Source organism: Condylura cristata, unplaced genomic scaffold (genome assembly GCF_000260355.1).
Source record: "Condylura cristata isolate star-nosed mole 26May11 unplaced genomic scaffold, ConCri1.0 scaffold00006, whole genome shotgun sequence".
Lineage (NCBI taxonomy): Eukaryota > Metazoa > Chordata > Mammalia > Eulipotyphla > Talpidae > Condylura > Condylura cristata.
The window spans coordinates 4,771,583-4,790,433 of record NW_004567107.1 but is presented as its reverse complement, the minus strand read 5'-3'; the positions used below and the strand labels follow the sequence as shown (position 1 = coordinate 4,790,433).

The following is an 18,851-nucleotide window of genomic DNA, read 5'->3' as shown; positions in this document are numbered from 1 at the left end:
ATGAAGAACCCCATCCTGGAGCGCCTGGCAGAGCAGATCGCCACCCTGTGCGCCACGCTGAAGGAGTACCCGGCCGTGCGGTACCGGGGGTAAGGCGCCGGCCCCGCCCGGGTGAGCGCTACCTGTCCTTGCATTTAGGCAGTGCGGTAGGAAACTGGAAAGTTACTTAGGTCCAGCAATGAGCTAAGCCTTTCGTTAAATTATGCGGCCAGTGCGCATAGGCACAGTCCAGCATCTGCCGAGAACCAGTCAGGGGAGCCATGTCTCCCCCGTCCCGCTGTCCTCCCAAGAGCATTTGGCGCCACTCTCGGGGCGCACCACCTCACCAGTGTCCCCTCCTTGTCAGGGAGTACAAGGACAATGCTTTGCTGGCTCAGCTAATCCAGGACAAGCTTGACGCCTACAAAGCGGATGACCCCACGATGGGGGAGGTGAGTCTGGGTGGGGCACGCGGCCCTCACCCGTGCTGGCCCATGCAGTCCCGTGACTGATTGGCGTGTTTTCTGAAACTTCCCTCCTTTCAACTCTGAGTGTCCTGCATGCCCCCTCCGTAGAAAATGTCAAAAATTGGAGATTTGGCATTGGCACAATTGCTGCAGCTTCCCCAGATTTCATTAGTTTACACAGCAGCGTGTGTGAGTGAATGTTTGGTTTCCCACCGCGTATGACTGGTTTACACTGGACTGTGCGGTGTGTGGTGACTTTATGTCGAAAAAAGCCATGCAGACACCTTCATCTAAAAACACTGCACGCTAAAACTGCCAACTGTCACCTGAGCGATCAGCACATCCTCCTGCTTTGCTGCTGGAGAAGACTGTGAGCAGCGCCTGGTCTGGGAGGCCCGGCAAGGCCGCGGACGCCAGGTGGCCGTTGCTGGGTCACTGCAGGCAGAAAGGCAGCCGTTTCTTGCTCCCAGCGGCCTCGCCTCAGCGTCCCCTTCCTGCGGCCCCTGTGACGAGAGGAGCCGAGCTGGCCAAGGGAGCGGGCCGGTGGGGCTCTGTGGGTCCTTGGACACCTGCCCTGCCCCTGCAGGGCCCCGACAAGGCGCGCTCGCAGCTGCTGATCCTGGACCGCGGCTTCGACCCCAGCTCCCCCGTCCTCCACGAGCTGACGTTTCAGGCCATGAGCTACGACCTGCTGCCTATTGAAAACGACGTGTACAAGTAAGAGCTGCACGGCCGCGTGGACAGGCTCCGGCTCCCAGCACTAGAGAAAGGGGCCGTGGCTCCGGGGAAGAGGGGCGCCTGTGCCGCCCCCCGGTGCTGGCCAAACTGACGCCCGCTTTCGGAGGCCCAGACCTTTCCTTGGGGTTTCCCTTGTTATTGAGTGAATCTGACGTGAGCACTGTAAAATCAGGGTACCCTGGCTGCCCGGGCGGACCGGGGTGGGACGGCCGCCACGGCCGGTGCCCCGCGGGGCTGCAGGCGCTTGCTGGCTCCCCGAGCGCGGGAGGGTCTCGTCCAGAGTGGAAATGGGATAAAGGTGTGTCGACAGGAGCTTGTTACTGAGCTTTATCTTCTGTGGAGCCTGTTCTTTTCTTATAAGCAACTTTGTTCTTGGTAGGGATCACACACTCAGCTTCTAAAACTGATGCCCCTGCCTGGAGACAGGCTGAGCTGCTCTCCTGACGTTCATTTTGTACCATTGACCGCAGAGGTGGGGGTTTCCAAAGTGGGGCCTAGTCCTCGGTAGCCTTGCGCCGCCCTCCCGGCAGGGGCGGCTCTCGTGTCCTTTACCTGTGGTCTCAGCGCTCTCCAGGCCCCGGGCACCCCAGGCCGGGCCTTTCCCGTAAGGGAACAAACGTGGCCCTGCCGTCCGAGAACTCGGTACCGGCCTATACCCCACCCTCTCGCTCCGAACCTGGCGTGGGGTCAGGCCAGCTGACCCACATGTCGAAAGGGAACCCCACGTGCGTTGGCGGACGCATCCCTCTGCCCGGGAAGCCACGGCCGTGTCCACGCAGATGCCACGGGCCTGCCGGGGCCAGCAGTGCGTGGGGCGCTGAGGACCGGAGCCCTGGTCTGCTAAGCCGAGGTGTCTCCTGCAGGTACGAGACCAGCGGCATCGGAGAGGCGCGGGTGAAGGAGGTGCTCCTGGACGAGGACGACGACCTGTGGATCGCCCTGCGCCACAAGCACATCGCGGAGGTGTCGCAGTAAGGGCCGCCCCCACCCCTGCATGGCCGCCCCGGGGGCGGCGGCGGGCAAAACCGGAAAGGGTGGGCGAAGCGAAAGGAGCAGCAGCCGTCCTGCTCTTTCCCCTCTCGGATCCGCCCTCAGACCTGGTTAGAACAGTGCTGTCGCCAGAGGCCCTGGCAGCGCACCCTACGGCGGGCCCACGCCCGTGTGTTCCCCAGGCAGGCGCCCCGCCTCGCTTCTGTGGCGTCTCGGACGCGCCTGGCGGCACGCTGAAACCCGCTGTCTCTTCTGTCTTCCAGGGAAGTCACGCGATCTCTGAAAGACTTTTCTTCTAGCAAGAGAATGAATACTGGAGAGAAGGTAACCCCGGCGCCCTCACATGGGCCCCCGCTTCCCGCGAGAGTGGGGGCCTCGGCCCCGAGCCGGGCCCGTCCTCTCTTCACTCACGGCCGTTCCGTCTTACGTTTGCATTCGGGCAGGAGACCTGGGGGCCCTGTCTTTTGATTCTCAGCTGCTTTCTGTGACTCTGGGGATTCACATTTACTCTTTCTGCAGTAATAGTTACTGGCCCTGACTCAGTTGAGCCCGAGGAAAGCTTTTGTTGCTCATGGGAGAGCTCGAATCCAGCACCCCGCACGGCCTCTAGCTCAGGGCCTCGCGCTGGAGTGAGACTGTCTTCGCTTCCTTACAGACCACCATGCGGGACCTGTCCCAGATGCTGAAGAAGATGCCCCAGTACCAGAAAGAGCTCAGCAAGGTAGGCGACCGGCCGCCACCCGGAGCGCGCCCTGCCCCGGGCTCACCCAGCGCCCTGCGCCAGGCCTTAGTCGTCCTGGTTTTCGGAAGGCTGGAACGGGCAGCTTACTCCCCCCTTCTAGTCCCTTCATTTTTCTTTTCTTGATCCCGCCCCTCACTCCGTGGCACCTAGCTCCCCGGAGGGGAGTGACGCCAACTGGGCGTTATCCAGCCCGCACTCCAGGTGGGGCCAGGCTCCCCCTTCTGGAGGGAGGGCTGGGAATGGCCGCACACCCCCCCCAGGCCGTCCCCCGCCTTCCCTCTCTTTACGGGTGTGGCTTGCACCCCTCCCCACGCTGCACCTGCCTGCCAGCTCCTCTGCGAGGCAGGAGGCAGGCGGGCCGTGGTCTCCCTGGGGCGCCCTGTTGACATGGGGGGGCCCAGAGGACCTGGACTCAGCAGCCGCTGACGGGGCCCCACACTCTGCTCCTTCCAGTACTCGACCCACCTGCACCTGGCGGAGGACTGCATGAAGCACTACCAGGGCACCGTGGACAAGCTGTGCCGCGTGGAGCAGGTGGGCGCACCCTCTCCCTGCCAGGCCCTGGCCCCGCTCAGTGTCCGCCTCTGACCTGGGCCCCGCGGAGCCCCAGAGACAGCTGGCAACGCTGCGAGACTTGCTGTCTCGGGTCTGGCGCGGCGTTTGGACCGGGAGGGGCCCGGCCGCCCTGCTGTGGGGTCCTGGCTTTCCAGAGACCGCAGCGCAGAGGCCCGGCCTCCACACGCCAGCTGCCTGGGCTTCACGCTCTGGCGTGTGTCCTGCTGCCGAGGCCAGAGCTGCTGCGGACACTCGGGGGCCAAGGAGGACAGTGCAGCCGCTGTGGGCACCACCGGCGCTGGGGCGGCCGGCCGAGCGCTCCGGCTTTGCGGGCTCTCTGCCCCGGCCTGTTTGCGGTGTCCGCTCCTCTCCCTTCTCCTCTCGGCAGAGGGCAGTAACAAGACGCCTCGTTTGGGGGTGTTATGTGGTCACTCGTCCCAGCGCCCCATCTGCAAGTCTGACTTCTGAGGAAAGAGCCCGAAATGATTCTGAAACCCCAGCGGACGGCACCTTTCACAGAGAAACCAGCCCACGCTCCGCGCGGTGTGAAGCCGAGACTCGGGCGCGGTGGCCCTGTGAGACGTGCCCAGGTTCCCGGGCTGCCCACGCCGCTCCGCCGCCCCACAGGCTCCTAGCCCGGGCAGGCGTCCTCTCCCGCAGCACTCGGCTGCCCAGAGTGGGGTGCTGCTGCACGGATACCGACGCGCCGGGGTCGTCCTGGGCACCTGCGCCAGTGTCCACCGACCTGGCTGCATCAGACCTGCCATTGAGACGACTAAGGACCGGGCCCTGCTGAAGAGCCGTCGGTTGAGCTGGGCACGGGAGGGGCGTGGAAGGGGCTCGGGACAGGTCCCGGCTTCCTGTCGCAGACACCGACCAGCCACCCACTCAGCAGCTTAGTTGCACAGACTTCTGGGGTCTTGAGAGACAAGAGGGGCCTCAGGCAGCCCCCCGGAGCTCAGAGCAAGCCCAGCGGTCAGGGCTCGGCCGAGAGGCCGTGTGCGCGCTCTGCCTGCCGGGAAGGGACCTGACCCTCGCCCGAGCTGGCACGTGGCGCCAGCAGCTTGTGCCCCTCGTCGGCTCTGCGTCAGCCCTTCTCTCCTCCGTCTCCCTGAGTAAAATGTGGAGGTCTGGGGGACACGCACCCCTGGGCCCTCAGCGGGGCAGTCGCTCGAGGGCTCCCCGCCCAGGACTTGGGCCCTCGGCACAGGTGCACTGGCACCACCTGGAGGGAACCACGCGGCGACTCCCACTTTCGGGAAGCGTGGCCGGGGCTTTCGTCACGTCTCCCAGTAATGGGACAGTGTGGGTGACACCATGCGGGTGCCCTGCCCGAGGGTGGAGGTGCTGTGGGAGAGTGCCCGGCCAAGGCGCACCCCACGTGCCGTCCCAGCCCCCAGTGGTCACGGCCTGCCCAAGACGCCATCAGGCACGAGGCCGACATGGAGTGTTTTCTGCAGGACCTGGCCATGGGCACCGATGCTGAAGGGGAGAAGATCAAGGACCCCATGAGAGCCATTGTCCCCATCCTCCTGGATGCAAATGTCAGCACCTACGACAAAATCCGCATCATCCTGCTCTACATCTTTTTGAAGAATGGTAGGAATGGGGAGATCCAGGGAGGGAGAGCCCCCGGTCAGGAAGATGAGGCAGCCGGGAGAGGAGGCGCAGAGGGAAAAGATCAGGAAAAGGGGAGGCAGAGACGTTCAGTAAGCCCAGGGGCTCCCACCTGGGGAGACGCAATGTGGGCAAGTCAGTTGCAACTGGAAGCTGAGTGTTGGCAGCAAGGGAGGACGCGGCGGCGGGTGGCTGGAGGGCAGCAGATCGCCAGCCGGGCGGCGGCTTCCTCGCCGCTTCTCTCCGCTTGCGCGTGTGTGCAGTGGCTCCGGTGGGCCCTGGGAGCCGCCCACCCACAGACCCCTCAGTGCGGTGGTGCAGAGATGGGCACCGAGTCTGCCGCTCACTGGCGCGGGGCGGGGCGGGTGGAGAAGCAGACGGGCAAGAGCTGAGACCCGGCGGGCGGCGGAGGCCCCGCGGCCGGCCCTGTCGCCCGGGATTGGCCTCCCTCCGGAGGAGGAGCCGCGCGCCCCGGTGCGCCATGCACAGCTTGGGTGTGGTGACTGGGCCTTGTCCGCACAGGCATCACCGAGGAAAACCTGAACAAGCTGATCCAGCACGCCCAGATCCCCCCCGAGGACAGCGAGATCATCACCAACATGGCGCATCTGGGGGTGCCCATCGTCACTGACGTAAGGGCCCGGGGCCTGGGGGCGGGAGGCTGGAGTCTCACCCGCCCTGCCCTTGCTGCGCTTCCGCTTCCGCAGCTTGGGGTCCACACCTCCAGGGAGAGGAGCAGGCAGGGTCGGGGCGCAGCCCGGGGCCCTGAGGTGGAGGGGAGCCCCAGACGCTCCCAGGCGCCTTCGCGTCCGTGCGGAGCGAGACCCCGCCAGCCTCTGCCCCGCTGCCGGGTCCAGCTGGCCTGGCGCCGCCCTCGGAGACCCAGCCTCTCCCCAGCTGGCGGGTTGGCCCCCTGGAGGGGCCCTGGCTGTGACCCGCCGAGTGCCTGGCCCCCTGGGTGGGGCCGGGGCCGCCTGCTGCTTCCTGCCCCAGAGACCATTCACCCAGGATCTCTGTCCCTGAAACAAAGTCGAACAACAAGCCACAACTAAAGTAGTATTTTCTTCTACATCGACAGCAAACTATGTTTTATAACTACCTGGACTTTTTTAAATGCCGCATATATTTGACCTACATTTGCCACTTTTCATGGCTTAAAGTACCGAGTTTGCTCCAGGTTTCTGAAAGGGGCATATTTTGGTCTTTTCCGAGAAAACGTACCCCCTTCGTTACTCGTTGTGGGTGTAGACTCTGAAGGGAGCCCTCGGGAGAGGACCCAGGGCCCAGAGGCACATGTGTCCCGGGCCCGGCCCGCCCGACCCTGTGTGTGCGCGCTTGTATGTGCGCGCGCGTGTCCGGGGGCCCGGCGGGCGCTTGCGTGTGTGCGCGCGCGTGTCCGAGGGCCCGGTGGGCGCTTGCATGTATGAGCGCGCGTGTCCGAGGGCCCGGCGGGCGCTTGCGTGTGTGCGCGCGCGTGTCCGAGGGCCCGGTGGGCGCTTGCATGTATGAGCGCGCGTTCCGAGGGCCCGGCGGGCGCTTGCGTGTGTGCGTGCGCGTGTCCGAGGGCCCGGCGGGCGCTTGCGTGTGTGCGCGCGCGTGTCCGAGGGCCCGGTGGGCGCTTGCATGTATGAGCGCGCGTGTCCGAGGGCCCGGCGGGCGCTTGCGTGTGCGCGCGCGCGTGTCCGAGGGCCCGGCCCCACCTGATCCGCATGTGTGTGTCCAGTCCACTTTGCGTCGCAGGAGCAAGCCAGAGCGGAAGGAGCGCATCAGTGAGCAGACCTACCAGCTCTCCCGATGGACCCCGATCATTAAGGACATCATGGAGGTGGGTGCTGGCCCTCCGGGGTGGAGGCACAGACCCGCCCAGGGCTCTTTGCTGAGGGCCCAGAGGCCTCCAGCCTTGCCTGCTGTTGGGTGGCTGTCACCTCAGGGTTCCTCTGCTTGAGGATGTGCGTCGAGTCTTGCCCTCACGGCAAACCCAGCGCTGAAGCTTCAGGGCCTCCGGGCCCTTAAGTTCAGTTGCAAGAGACTGCCAGGTCAGGCCCTGAGATCCGTGGGATTTGACCCCACCTTAGAGGAACCACACCCAGAGGCACCGAGCCCTGCTGAGCACTGCTCAGGTGAGTGGCACATGCCATGCCCAGGACACGGTGGTGCCAGCAAGCCCCACTGATGGGTGTACAAGGGGCACCTCTGCTGCTGTTCTTGTCCTAAACTGTCCACCTCAGCCAAGAGCCTCCAGCCACATCTCTGCCCCACCCCACCCCCGGACATTCTCCCTCCTTTTCACGCCCTCATCCTGGCCTGTGTCCCGGTCAGTCTCACCACTCCCACGCATGACCCCACAGGGCGTCCCTCGGGCCTGTGTCGAGGGCCATTCTTTATGCTGGGCCTGTGCCCTCGCCCCTGTGTGCCCTGGCACCATGCCCTGCACAGAGTAGGTGTTCCATGTTTGTGAACCTAGGGAGTGGGCACCGCAGAGCCCTGTGGGTCCCTGTCCCTCGGGTAGTGCCAGGAAAGGCTGCGTAGATCTGTGACTTGACCTTGGGGTAAAACATGGCCATGATCTGTCCAGCTCCTGCACCAACAGGCAGACGCTTTGTGCCCAGAGACGAGCCTGACCCAGGACCCCTGTGTTAATGCGGGGCAGTCCAGGTGTGCGGTGGCTGGACGTTGAGATAAAAAGGCCTTAAATATATAGATGTATAGTGAGTCAGCTTCTTATTTTTAAACCCTCGAGTGAAAAGGATGGGTGCACGGGCGACATCTAGAAACGATGGGGGAGGAAGCCAGCCCCGCTGCCGCCCTCCCTCTCAGCCCTTTTTCTGCCTCTCCTCCCCACCCCAAAGAGCGGCTGTCAGCTCTCGGAGTAAGTGTTAGGAGGGGTGTACATTTCTGGGCGGCAGGAGGTGGGTGATCGGACTCCGCCCGCCAGATAATCACACCCCTGGAAAACCGCGGGTGTCAGGCTTGCTCGGGCTGCGAGACTGCCTGTACCTGGTCTCTAGAAAACTGGTAGCAGGTGTCAGGAATGTATCAGTCAGAGGCAATGTGTGTAACCTTACGGAGGTGAAAGAGAAGAGGAAGCCTGGAAGTGAAGGAGGAAAAAATCACCGTGGTTGTTATTTTCAGCTGCTGTTGGAGAGCAGCAGACTGCAGGCTCTGCTCTGCAGCAGGGCGGGGCGGGGGCGCTGGCCGTGGCTCTTAGCTGTGCGGTTGCCACTGCTGGCTGGTTCTCTGGCTCTTGGCCCCTGGGCCCCTGGCAGCCCTGCCCACAGGCCTGACATCTCCTCCTCTTTGCAGGACACGATTGAAGACAAACTTGACACCAAGCACTACCCGTACATCTCCACCCGCTCCTCGGCCTCCTTCAGCACCACCGCTGTCAGGTGAGCGCGCCCCGCGTGGGCGTCAGGCTGGCCACTGGCCACCTAGTCCCGCGACGGCTCAGCGCCATCCTCCCACGCGCCCCAAGAGCTCTGCTCCCGTGGTGGCCCCTCGCCCACATTTGTCTTCCCATCGCCCACCCGTCGTCAGCACCAGCCTCCTTGCTCTTCCCTGAACATGCCAGACTTCGGCCCCAGGACCTTTGCACTGGCTTTCCCTTCTGCCAGTAGTGATCTGTCCCCGGTGACATCAGCACAACTCACCCCTTATCTCTCCCGTCTTCCAACCACCCTGCTGAAGAAGCATTATTCAGAGCAGCTCAAAAGTAGAAATGACCAAGATGGCCATCAACTGGAGAAGGTTAAATAAAATGTAGATTCATAGGTGCCTCCTCTCAGCCCCGCCCCCTCGGCCCCCCGTCTTCCCTGGGCCTGCACAGGGGCAGGTGGCACAGCTCTGCTGCCCTCTCATGGTGGAAGCCACCAGATGTCGTGGCCAACAGTGGAGTAAAACACAGAGTCCCAGGCAGAGCCCGGCCAGCCCTGACGGCAGAGCCCGGCAGAGCCCAGCCTCGCCAGGCAGAGAGCGGCTCCGAGTGTGGGCCCCCCAGCCCCCCTCCCCATGCCCTCAAGCTTCTGGAAGTCTCTAATGTGCCCATAGGTTGGGAAGAATGGAGACTTCACTGTCCACAGGAAGCTTGCCTCTCATTTTGATTTTTGTTTGATTTTCACCATTTTTCATTGATGTTGGTCAAGATCAAGGTGTAGACTTTCTTAGTGTCGCCCAAGGAGGTGCCTTTGGGGACCTACCCCCCACTGAAATGCTGGGCCACGTTCAGGCCGCTGCCTGGTCAAGCCTCCTAGGACACCCCATGGCTCGGCGCCTGCCCTGGCTGTCCCATCATTGGTGACATGGGCCCGCCCCTTGTCCCCAGCCAGCTCACGTGGGCAAGGGCTGCCTCGCACCCGGCGGCCTGCTGCTCGGAGGCCTGGCACCAGAGGCCCTGGACCCGCGGCAGCCTGAGGGCGGACAGCCCCATGGTCACGGCCAGCAGCGTGTCCCCGACAAGCCCAAAACACACAGAACCCCGGGGGCGGGGGGTGCCTGAGCGGACATCAGGAGGTTGAAGCTGCCGAACTGAACAAGCAGAGCTTCCAGGCCGCCCGGCCCTGGCTGTCACCCTCCTCTCTGGACAGCGACGAGGTCACAGCAAGGGCACCGGGTGATTCTCTCCCCACAGCCCCTACCTAGTCTACACTGCAGCCCAGTTCAGCTCAGGGAGCACCTGCGCTTCGTGTGCGGCGCGGGGCGTGAAGTGACAACCCTGTAAGTGCGCACAGACTCACTGCGCCTCTCTCCCCAGCGCCCGCTACGGGCACTGGCATAAGAACAAGGCCCCCGGCGAGTACCGCAGCGGCCCCCGTCTCATCATCTTCATCCTGGGGGGCGTGAGCCTGAACGAGATGCGCTGCGCCTACGAGGTGACCCAGGCCAGCGGGAAGTGGGAGGTGCTCATAGGTGAGTGGGCGCCTGCCGCCTGCGGGGCTGCTGCCGGCGCTTGGCCTCCATCCCACGCTTGGGTGCTGCGTCTGTCTTCACGCGCCACTCCTGAAGACTCCGGGTGGTGGGACCCAAGGGGCGCAGTCTCCTTCCCAGGGCCGTCTGCTGTGTGCCCCGGCAGCCAGCCTGACCGGTCTCCTGGCCCAGGCTCGCGTCCCACTGCCCAGGCCACTGGAGCCGGCGCCTTCCTCGGCCCGGAGGGAGCTAACACCCGAGCGGCCGCCAGCTGGCCTGTGCTGGGGCTGGTCAGCGTGCTGGCCTCTCGTCCAGACGCTCAGCGCGTGGCAGGTGGCGTGCCCCTCCTTCGCTGCTGGGACACACGTGGCGTGCAAGCAGAGAGCACCGGGCCCACGAGGTGCCAGCGCTTCCTAGACCTGTCCTTTCTGGCCCTCGTGTTGACTCTTCCAGAAGAAAGGCCCCAGCTCGTGGAGCTGACTCACTGCAGCAGCTGCTTTTCTTCCTCACGCCTGAGGTGCTTCCCGGCGCGGGGCTGGGAGGGGCGCGCCTCTCCGGTGCCTTCTCTTTTGTCTCCTCTTGCCGCTGTAAGACGACCTGCCCCGGCCTGGTGCTCCTTGACACGACTGGCCGGAGGCTGTCAGCATACATGGCCTGGCCTTCTGCCCCTTCCGTCAGTTTTACTCCTCTAGTTTGGGGTAACCCCCCAAGTTCTCAGAGGGAGCAGGTTCTCCACACCAGGCCATGTGGCCGTTGCTGGGGGGGCCCAGACGGGCCGGCCGTCAGCCCTCCCGCCACACCCCACCACCGGGTTTGTCGCTGGCGCTCCCGCAGCTCCCCCTCCGGTGCCCGGGCCCGCGTGTGCTCTGCCGTGGTGGTTTGGAGGCCCCGGGACAGGGCTCTCTGTCCGGCTTGCTCCATGTTGCATGAGTGTGTTGGGTAATTCTCAGCTCAAGCACAGCTTTCCTGGACAGCAGCTGCCCCCGCCAGGCCTGGTGTCCACCTGCCCTGTGCCTTCAGCCCTGAATTGCGGTGCCTTGGCTGGGAAGTGGGAACTGGTCTGGGGGCGGGGGAGGGGGGCTGGGGTTACCCACATGGATCCCCGAGAGGCCTGGCGCCGACAGCTGCCATCCGCTGCGTGCCTCCACCCGAGTCCTGCATGCCCGCTGCCCGGCCCGCGCGGGCCCCCTGCCCCTGCGCCCTGTCATTGGCTGTGACGTGCGGGCCCACGTTGGCATGTCCTGTGGCGTTCCTCTGTTCAAGCAGTCAGCTGGCCTCTGTTCTCCCGCAGGTTCTACTCACATTCTTACTCCCACCAAATTTCTCATGGACCTGAGACACCCCGACTTCAGGGAGTCCTCTAGGGTGTCTTTTGAGGATCAGGCTCCAACAATGGAGTGAGAGCCAAAGACACAAAGTAAAAGCAGCTTATCGCAGAAAAGAAACTCTTCCACTCTGAAGGGTTTTCTTTGATTATTCCGTCACTTTTCCTTTCTTTTTCCCTTTTTAGTTTATTGTTTATTTGATTTTCTTTTACTGAGAAAATGCTTGCAGTTCTTAACACCGATTGAAAATGTGTCCGCTGCCGCCTTCACCAACCCGCCGTGGGCATCTGGCCCCTGCCGGCTCCCCCGAGCCCCAGGCTGCCTGCTGCCAGACGGCTGCACCCCCATGTTTTAGACTGAAAATGATGACTGCTGCGAGCAGTCCGGGGACACTGGGAGTTAGGGAAGGCAGAGGCCCGGCGCCCCAGCCTGCTGGCCGGCAGGTGTGTCTGTCCCTGTGGTGACGTGTGTGGGGGCGGGGCAGGGAGGCCCACGTGCCTGCGGGGCAGGACTTCTAGGGGAGGCCCCTTGGCCTGGTGGTGAGGAAGGGGCGGGGGCAGGGGGCAGAGGGCAGATGACAGGTGACAGGTGACAGGCAGGCGCGGTCCCGGGAGCAACTTCTGGAGACCACGGGTCTCAGCCTCACCTGCCCAGGGAGGCCGGCTCTAGAGTGCTCGTCCGTTCAGTGTCTGGTCTCCTCCTCACCGCCTTGGGGTCCTTTCTGGGGCTGAGTCTCCCCTCACCGCCCCGAGGTCTCCTGGTGAGACCCGAGAGCCTTGCTGCAAAGGCTCTGTGAGGGCAGCTGTCAGTGCCCCCCCCCGCCACGCCCTCTCCATCCCCCCGCGCGCTGGTGCGGCTGGCTGGCTCTGGAGAGCCCGGGGCGGCACCACCTCACCCTCATCAGGCACTCTGTGACGAGGCTGAATGACGTCATACAGTCCACTGGCCATGGACCCTGGACACGCCCCCTCCCTCCCCGGGGCTGACACACGGCCCATGCGTCACCGACTGAGTCACCTGTGAGCAGGGGGCGGCCTGGACTCCAGCCCCAGCTCCGTCTTGGGCTGCGGGTGGCTCTCAGAGGACATTCGTGTGTGGGGGCCTCAATGCAGGAAGGAGGGAGGCTGGACCGCAGCCCCTCAGGCCCCCGCCCCTCCACCTTCTGTCAGTCTGTCATGAGTATCTCAGAAGCGCCTGGGCAGCTGGGCCGGCGGCAGAGGCGAGCTCCTTCCCAGGGGACTTGCCCTTTGCCCCCCGCCTTCCTTGGCAGGGGCGCTGCCTTCCCCTCAGGCCACTACTGAGGCAGCAAACAGAAAAAGTGGTGGTGATGCAGAAATGGGGCTGCCCCCCAGAGCCGGGCCAGCGGGCAGGGGTGAAAGCGATGGTCGAAAGCGGCCGTGGGAGCCCAGCTCCTGGAAGGCCGGTGGTCAGAGGTCTGGTCTTGCGTAGGTGACAGCATTTTCTGCAAGAAGAAGGACACGTGTTAGGTGAGGCTGTAGCAATGGCAGGCCACTTGCAGGGTCTAACGGAATCCACAAACCTGGCCCGGGAACTCCTGCTAGGATGCACTCTGGGGTCCCCCACTTCAGAATCAGCTCCTCCCCCTTGGATAGTTTTCCTTTGCTTTATACTGACTCAGCTGAGAGGCTCTCAGCTGCCCCCAGGACAGAGAGCTGACGAGGCCCTTGCTGCACTTCAGCGGTGACTGGCTGGGCAGGGCCTGCAGGTCAGCCGGGGAGAGGCGCCGACCTAGTACAGGGAGGCTGACAGCAGGCTAACCTTGTGATCGTCCAGGGGCAGGGGCTGGACGTCAGGATGCCAGCGCCAAGCTCCCGCCAATGTCCAGATTTACTCTAACTTGGCTTTTTAGAGAAGCGGGGCCTTCCCGCACAGCAATGAGTGCCGCCAGCAGGCCCGCGTGTGCCTGGGCCTCCGGCCTGTAGCAGCTTCTGACCCGGGTTGAAGCGGGGGGTGTGGACAGCTGAGGGCACTGACTCCACAGGCCAACCCTCAGACCCTCTGCTCAGCGTCACCTCAGAATCATCTAGGAAGTGGACTCTGTTAGATTTTCTCCTCGATGCCCTGGATTATGTTAAAACTACTGATGGTTAGGGATCTCCAAGAGGCCATCAGACACTAACGGAGGGTGTGGAGGCTGGCCCTCACAGGACTTACCACGAGAGAGAAAGCGGGGTTTTCATAGCAAATATTTTGCTTTATTCTACACTGGGCTGAACAAGTTTCATGTCCAGTGGGGCTCAGATTTGAATGTGAATTCAGAACTTACCCAGGACCCTGGAGGCCACAAGGGTGCAAAGAGCTGAGAGACTGGCCACCACCCTGGGAGGGCCCATCCGCGGCCTGGGGGAGGGCTGAGCCAAGCCTGCTTCCCAGGCTGGCTGCTCATCAGTCCTCCGGGTTGAAGTCAGTAGGTGCGTTTCAGGCAGATCCAGGGGGGCTAGGCCAGCTAATCTCTCAAGAGTCCTGATTTCCATAATCAGGTGGCCAGTGAACCCCCTTGATTTTTCCTCAGAATCAGCTTCGCCCCCCTCTTCCCTGGACGTGGTGGATGGCGGGAGGAGGGCAGGTGCTCTGGCCATTGCCCTCACCTAGGAGCCCCCAGGCACATTGCTGCATGGGGACCCAAGGCCGCCTCAGGGGGACTGTCCAGCTGAGTCTGGAGGGGAGGCTCCTTCGACGCCCAGTCCTGCCTGCCTCCGTAGAGAGCTCTAAGACTAGTAAGTGCCTGGTAAGGCCTCAGAGACCAGCACGCCCCCAGAAGGGCGCTCCCAAGCTCCCAAAGCAGGGAGGGGCGGCCGCTGAGACCACGTCCGTGTGCCGGAGGAATTGGGGCCTCAGCTCCAGCACACAGGACGGTGCAGGACGCTCAGCTCGGTGCTGGGAAGCTGGGTGGGAAGTAGCCGAGGCCTGGAGGACGGCGCCTTGGGCCGAGCTGTGCGGGAGCAGGGCTGCGGCCGCCCGGCTGGACTGACCAACCGAGAAGAGAACGTGAACGCCCCAGTGCAGGCCTGCAGCTCCAGCGCCAGAGTCAGCCCCAGTCCCGCGAGTAGCGGTCAGAGGCTCAGGGACGCTGGTGCTTGGAATCCCTCCAGCAGGAGGAGGCCTTGGCTGGCCCTCAGGGTGCCCCGCCCCGCCCTTGACGCACCCCCAGGGAGGCACATTTTCAAGTGCGGACGCAGGACCTCCTCTTCCTCTGCCCCCACGGCTGCATGCCAGGCTCATGCCCCGCCTCTCTTCTGTTGAGTAGCCCATGCCCAGACCACACGGCCCATGCATCTTTTTTTACTGCACTTATTAGATCTGTCTCTCTCCTTCTGAAAAAGGACTTCATTTATTTTTATTTTTTATTTTTTTATTTTTGCAGTAGAAGTATATCTAATTCCATTAGCTTAAACTTTGGCAAGAGTTTCAAATCTCTTACAAATGCGCGGTCTCTACAAGGTAAGGCCTCAGGTTCCCTGGCCCTTCCCCTCACACCTGAGGTCCCACCCACCACAGCAGCACCCACCAGTGGCTCCCCAGTGTCACCACCCCCCCGTGACCTGCCCGCCCCCCCCACGCTGGACCTGTCACCTTCCTCCCTGCAGGCTCCATTCTTCCCACACTGTCCCCCAACAAACCCCTGTCCCATCCCCAGGTCCCTCCACCCGGTCATTTGGAATCTCTCTCCCTGGCTTCACCCTTTCAAGAGAGTCGGAGACGCCCTGTCCTCAGCAGGCACCGAGCCCCGAGAGAGGCGGGCTCATCCCGGCTCGCCCCAAGGCCCTGTCTGTTTACCCCCAACCCCCAGGTGTCTCCTGGCTGTTGTCTTACTGCCTCAACCCCCAGCCCCCAAGCCCCCTCACCCCACCCCCGCTCCCACTAGACCAAGAGTGGGGTGGGGGGCAAGGAACAGATGCATCCTGGGAATCCAGAAGCAGGAAAGGAAAACGTGCTTGAAACTAGAACCCGCAAACTCACTGCCTTTTCTGTCTCCCCCAGGATCCACGCACATTCTCACCCCACAGAAACTGCTGGACACGCTGAAGAAACTGAATAAAACAGATGAAGAAATAAGCAGTTAAAAAAAATAAGCCTCCCTCCACGCCCGACCCCACAGTCCCCCGCGGCCCGCCGCGGCCGCCTGTTCCTTTGCCCACCCGCCCGCTCTGCACGCCTGGCGGCACGTCGTGCTGCGTTCCTGTGTTCAGTGATGCCCTCTTCTCGTTTGAAACAAAAGAAAATAACGCATTGTGTTTTTTCAAAAGAGCATCTTCTGTATGTACCCTAAGGAGACGCCCCTGTGCCCGTGACAGCCGCCGGGGTCCGGGCTGTTCCGAGCCAGCGGCCTCTCCGTCAGCCGTGGCCCTGTACATAGCCGGGCCCCGTGCACGATGCCTCGTGTGGGAAGTGGACACTGCGTGTCTGGCGCCCGTGGCGGCTGTCCTGCTCTGTCGGGGTCAGCTGTCTGTTCTCGGAACGATGCAGACTAGGACCCGCCCTCCCTCCTCGCTCCAGCTCCTGCCCCTCGCCCCGACTCCGCCTGGTGAACTTGGCAGTGAAAACCGGTGACATCTCGTGAGGTGTGAGCTGGGCCCCACCTTGTGGCTTCCACAGCAGCTCATGAGCCAGAACCAGACTCGGGGTTGGGGCTGCAGGAAGGTGGGGGGTGCCGGCTGCGTCCTCTCCCCGCGCCGCCTGTCCCTGCCTGCCTGCCGTGTGCGAGCTGTCGCCGCACCCAGACAGCACAGGGCAGGTGCCACCGGGACCGGCCTCTCCTGGAGGGGCAGAGAGCGGGCCTGGGCCTGGCCGCCGCCCAGCACCTTTCCTTGGGGGTCAGCCCAGGGAGGGCTCAGGGGCCAGGCGTGGATGGGATCGTGCTGGGGTCCGGGGGCTCTCGGCTGAAGGAGGGTCCTTTCCCTGGCCGCAGCCCGAGGAGAGAAGCCCGCTGGCCTGCGCCCTGCACCGCTCGGAGGGTCCTCAGTCTAAGACACTTCATTATGCTTTCTTTTGTGTAGTGTGGGCTCATGTGTCGTGCTTGTGAGAGAAAACCAGCCTTTCGTTCTCTGCATAAAGACTTAGCTGTGTGAATGCTTAGCTCTAAAGCCAACATTAAAGAGCGCACAGAAAGGGCGTCTCGCCACCCTCCGGGCTCGGCGGCTCCCGCTCTCCAGCTGCGGCGAGCGCCATCTGCTCTGCTGCTGTTGTCGTGAAATATAATGACAGTGGAAGTCACAAAAATGTCCCAGCCCCCGCCCTCTCACCCGCCGGCGCGTGTATATTGTCTCGTGACGTCGTGCAAACGTGGTGTGCGCTAATTCAACGCCGCTTCCTTCCAGCCCCGTCCCCGCCCACCCGCCCGGCACGTGGCTTCTCCAGGCTCTGGTCCCGCCCTTTGCACTCAGATTAGTTCCCAGGTCTCCTGTCTCCCTCCTGCCCGAGAGCCCCTTCCCTCAGGCCAGGTAGGGCCCTGCACGGCCCGCCCGCACTGTCCACCGCCTCTTCTGTCCCCTCGACGCTCGCGCTTCAGGACCTTTGTCTGTCAGACATGTCGGTTTTCCTTTCTCTGTTATTTATATAAAGATAATTTATCAAAAGGATATTTTAAAAAAGCTAGTCTGTCTTGAAACTTGTTTACCTTGAAATGATCAGATCTCAGTGTTTGGAAGTATTGAAGCACAAACATGTATCATCTGTACCGTTCTGTACTAAAGCACTCGAGTCTAATAAACCAATCAGTCCGCACCCACTCGGTGTCGGGGTGACTCCGGCCTGGTGCGGGGGCAGGCGGGGGGCCTGTGCTGGCTGTGACTCGCACCCCCCCGCCCAGCCGCCTGCGTGAGGGCCTGGGCGGCCTGAGTCCGGGGACACCTGCGATGCTTGTCCTGGCGCCTGCCTGTGGCCCCCACGGCCGTTCTGCCTCGAATGCCGCTTCGGGCCCGAGAGACCGTGGGCAGCAGACCCTTACGTGAGGGCTGGGGTCACCCTGCAGACATCCTCGGGTGCTGCGCAGAGGGAGTGGGAGTCTGTGTGTGAGCCTCGGCTTTGACTCTTGTCCCTGTCACATTCAAATCCCCACCGTTTCTGGCAAGAAGTGCACCCCCATCACACAGCCGTGGCCTGGTGGGTTTGGCTCATGGGGGTAATGACAGTGGCCATTTATTGCCCCCCGCCACAGCCGCCCCGCACCATCCCACGTGCCTGGTCTCGCCACTTCATGGGTAAGGCCCAGAAAGGTGGTCACTCGTGAAGCCCCCTGCTGGGGAGCACCAAACTCTTTCATCAGCGATTGCCCCACCAGTGACCAAAGTCCTTGGAACAGGACCCAAGATTAAGTTCTTCAATTCTACATTCCTCCGTCCCGAATTGGGTCTCTCCTCCTTCCGGGGGCTGCAGAGACGACTTGCTGGCTTGCACTGGCTGCTTCTGGATTTTCTGACCCAGGGCCTCCAGCATTTCTCTCCATTCCACCCCCCAACCAGGAGCGGCTGTCTGAAGTCTTGGTCCTCCGTCAGTCAGCACGGAGGGACCTATAGGTGGTTCCTCAGGAGGCGGCCGGGATTCTGGTGTGAAGGGGAGGAGATGCTGAACCAGGGTTGGGGGAGCAGGTCACACTGAATGGGGAAGCAGGTCACACTGAATGGGGGAGCAGGTCACACTGAATGGGGGAGCAGGTCAACTGAGCCGGGAGAGCAATCCTTAAGCCCAGACAGGTCTGTGAGCTGCAGCTGGTCACTCAGTGCCTGTCCAGGGAGCCCAGTCCAGGGCAGAGGTCTCAGCCGGACTCCACTGAGGGGTCTGTCCACCCACCTTGGTGACAACCAGCATTTGCTCCAGGAGCAGAGTAACAGCGACAGCCGTCGGCATCCCAGGCCCGGATGAACCACGGATCCACAGACCTGGTGAGGGGCTTCATCCCCTCCCGTGACGGCCGAGGGGAGCAATGCCGGCCCTGGGTAAGTACTGTGTACACCGCACCGAAGGTGAGGAGGTGGTCCCCCACCACGTGGCGTCTGGGGGTGAAAACCCTGCCCACATGCCCCAAGCCCCAGTGTCGGTCAGTGGATGAAGTGCTGTATCTGTTCACCAGTGACTACTTTAAAATGCATGTCCTGCACGTAATAGTCGCAGTCAGTGACTAACACACACTTAATACTGAAGAGCACATCATGGCGTCATCCAGAAGGACGCTTTGAAACTTCAAAAACACCACAAATGCCACTTAAGGGGGGAGGAAGGCAGGTCCCAAAGTCAGCACAGTAACTACCCCCCGACGAAAGGACGATGCTGTTCTGCTGCCACATCTCCCCAGTCACAAGAACGAATGAATCGGGGTGTAAGAGGACGTCACTGAGTAATATACACGTCCTGCTGACGTGGGGGGGGGGGGCACGCGCCTGTGCAGGGGGAGCTGCGCCCTGTCTCCCTCCCTGTCACTTGCTTCTGGTGACCCCGGGGAGTGACACCGTGCAGCTGCGTCACCGAGGGATGAACAAGGTGGTCCCAGAGCCTCCAGAGAGGTGGCTGGTAGGCCTC

General features: G+C 62.8%; 1 protein-coding gene across 2 annotated transcripts in view; it reads left to right on the top strand.

Annotated features, from left to right (window-relative positions):
* Window positions 1-17,064, top strand: part of STXBP1 (syntaxin binding protein 1) — a 22,979-nt gene extending 5,915 nt beyond the window's left edge. Inside the window, exons 5-18 of one of the 2 annotated variants that reach the window (XM_004677311.2) lie at window positions 7-89; window positions 347-431; window positions 1,033-1,163; window positions 2,048-2,155; window positions 2,438-2,498; window positions 2,830-2,895; window positions 3,370-3,450; window positions 4,932-5,070; window positions 5,611-5,720; window positions 6,812-6,913; window positions 8,392-8,477; window positions 9,839-9,993; window positions 11,282-11,407; window positions 15,318-15,397. In XM_004677311.2, coding sequence (XP_004677368.1) covers window positions 7-89; window positions 347-431; window positions 1,033-1,163; window positions 2,048-2,155; window positions 2,438-2,498; window positions 2,830-2,895; window positions 3,370-3,450; window positions 4,932-5,070; window positions 5,611-5,720; window positions 6,812-6,913; window positions 8,392-8,477; window positions 9,839-9,993; window positions 11,282-11,391 — 1,317 coding nt within the window. In that variant the 3' untranslated portion in view covers window positions 11,392-11,407; window positions 15,318-15,397. Of the gene's footprint in view, window positions 1-6; window positions 90-346; window positions 432-1,032; window positions 1,164-2,047; window positions 2,156-2,437; window positions 2,499-2,829; window positions 2,896-3,369; window positions 3,451-4,931; window positions 5,071-5,610; window positions 5,721-6,811; window positions 6,914-8,391; window positions 8,478-9,838; window positions 9,994-11,281; window positions 11,408-15,317 lie in introns of both variants that reach the window. The other variant, XM_012721400.1, reaches the window with a different exon arrangement.
* Window positions 17,065-18,851: the final 1,787 nt, after the last annotated feature.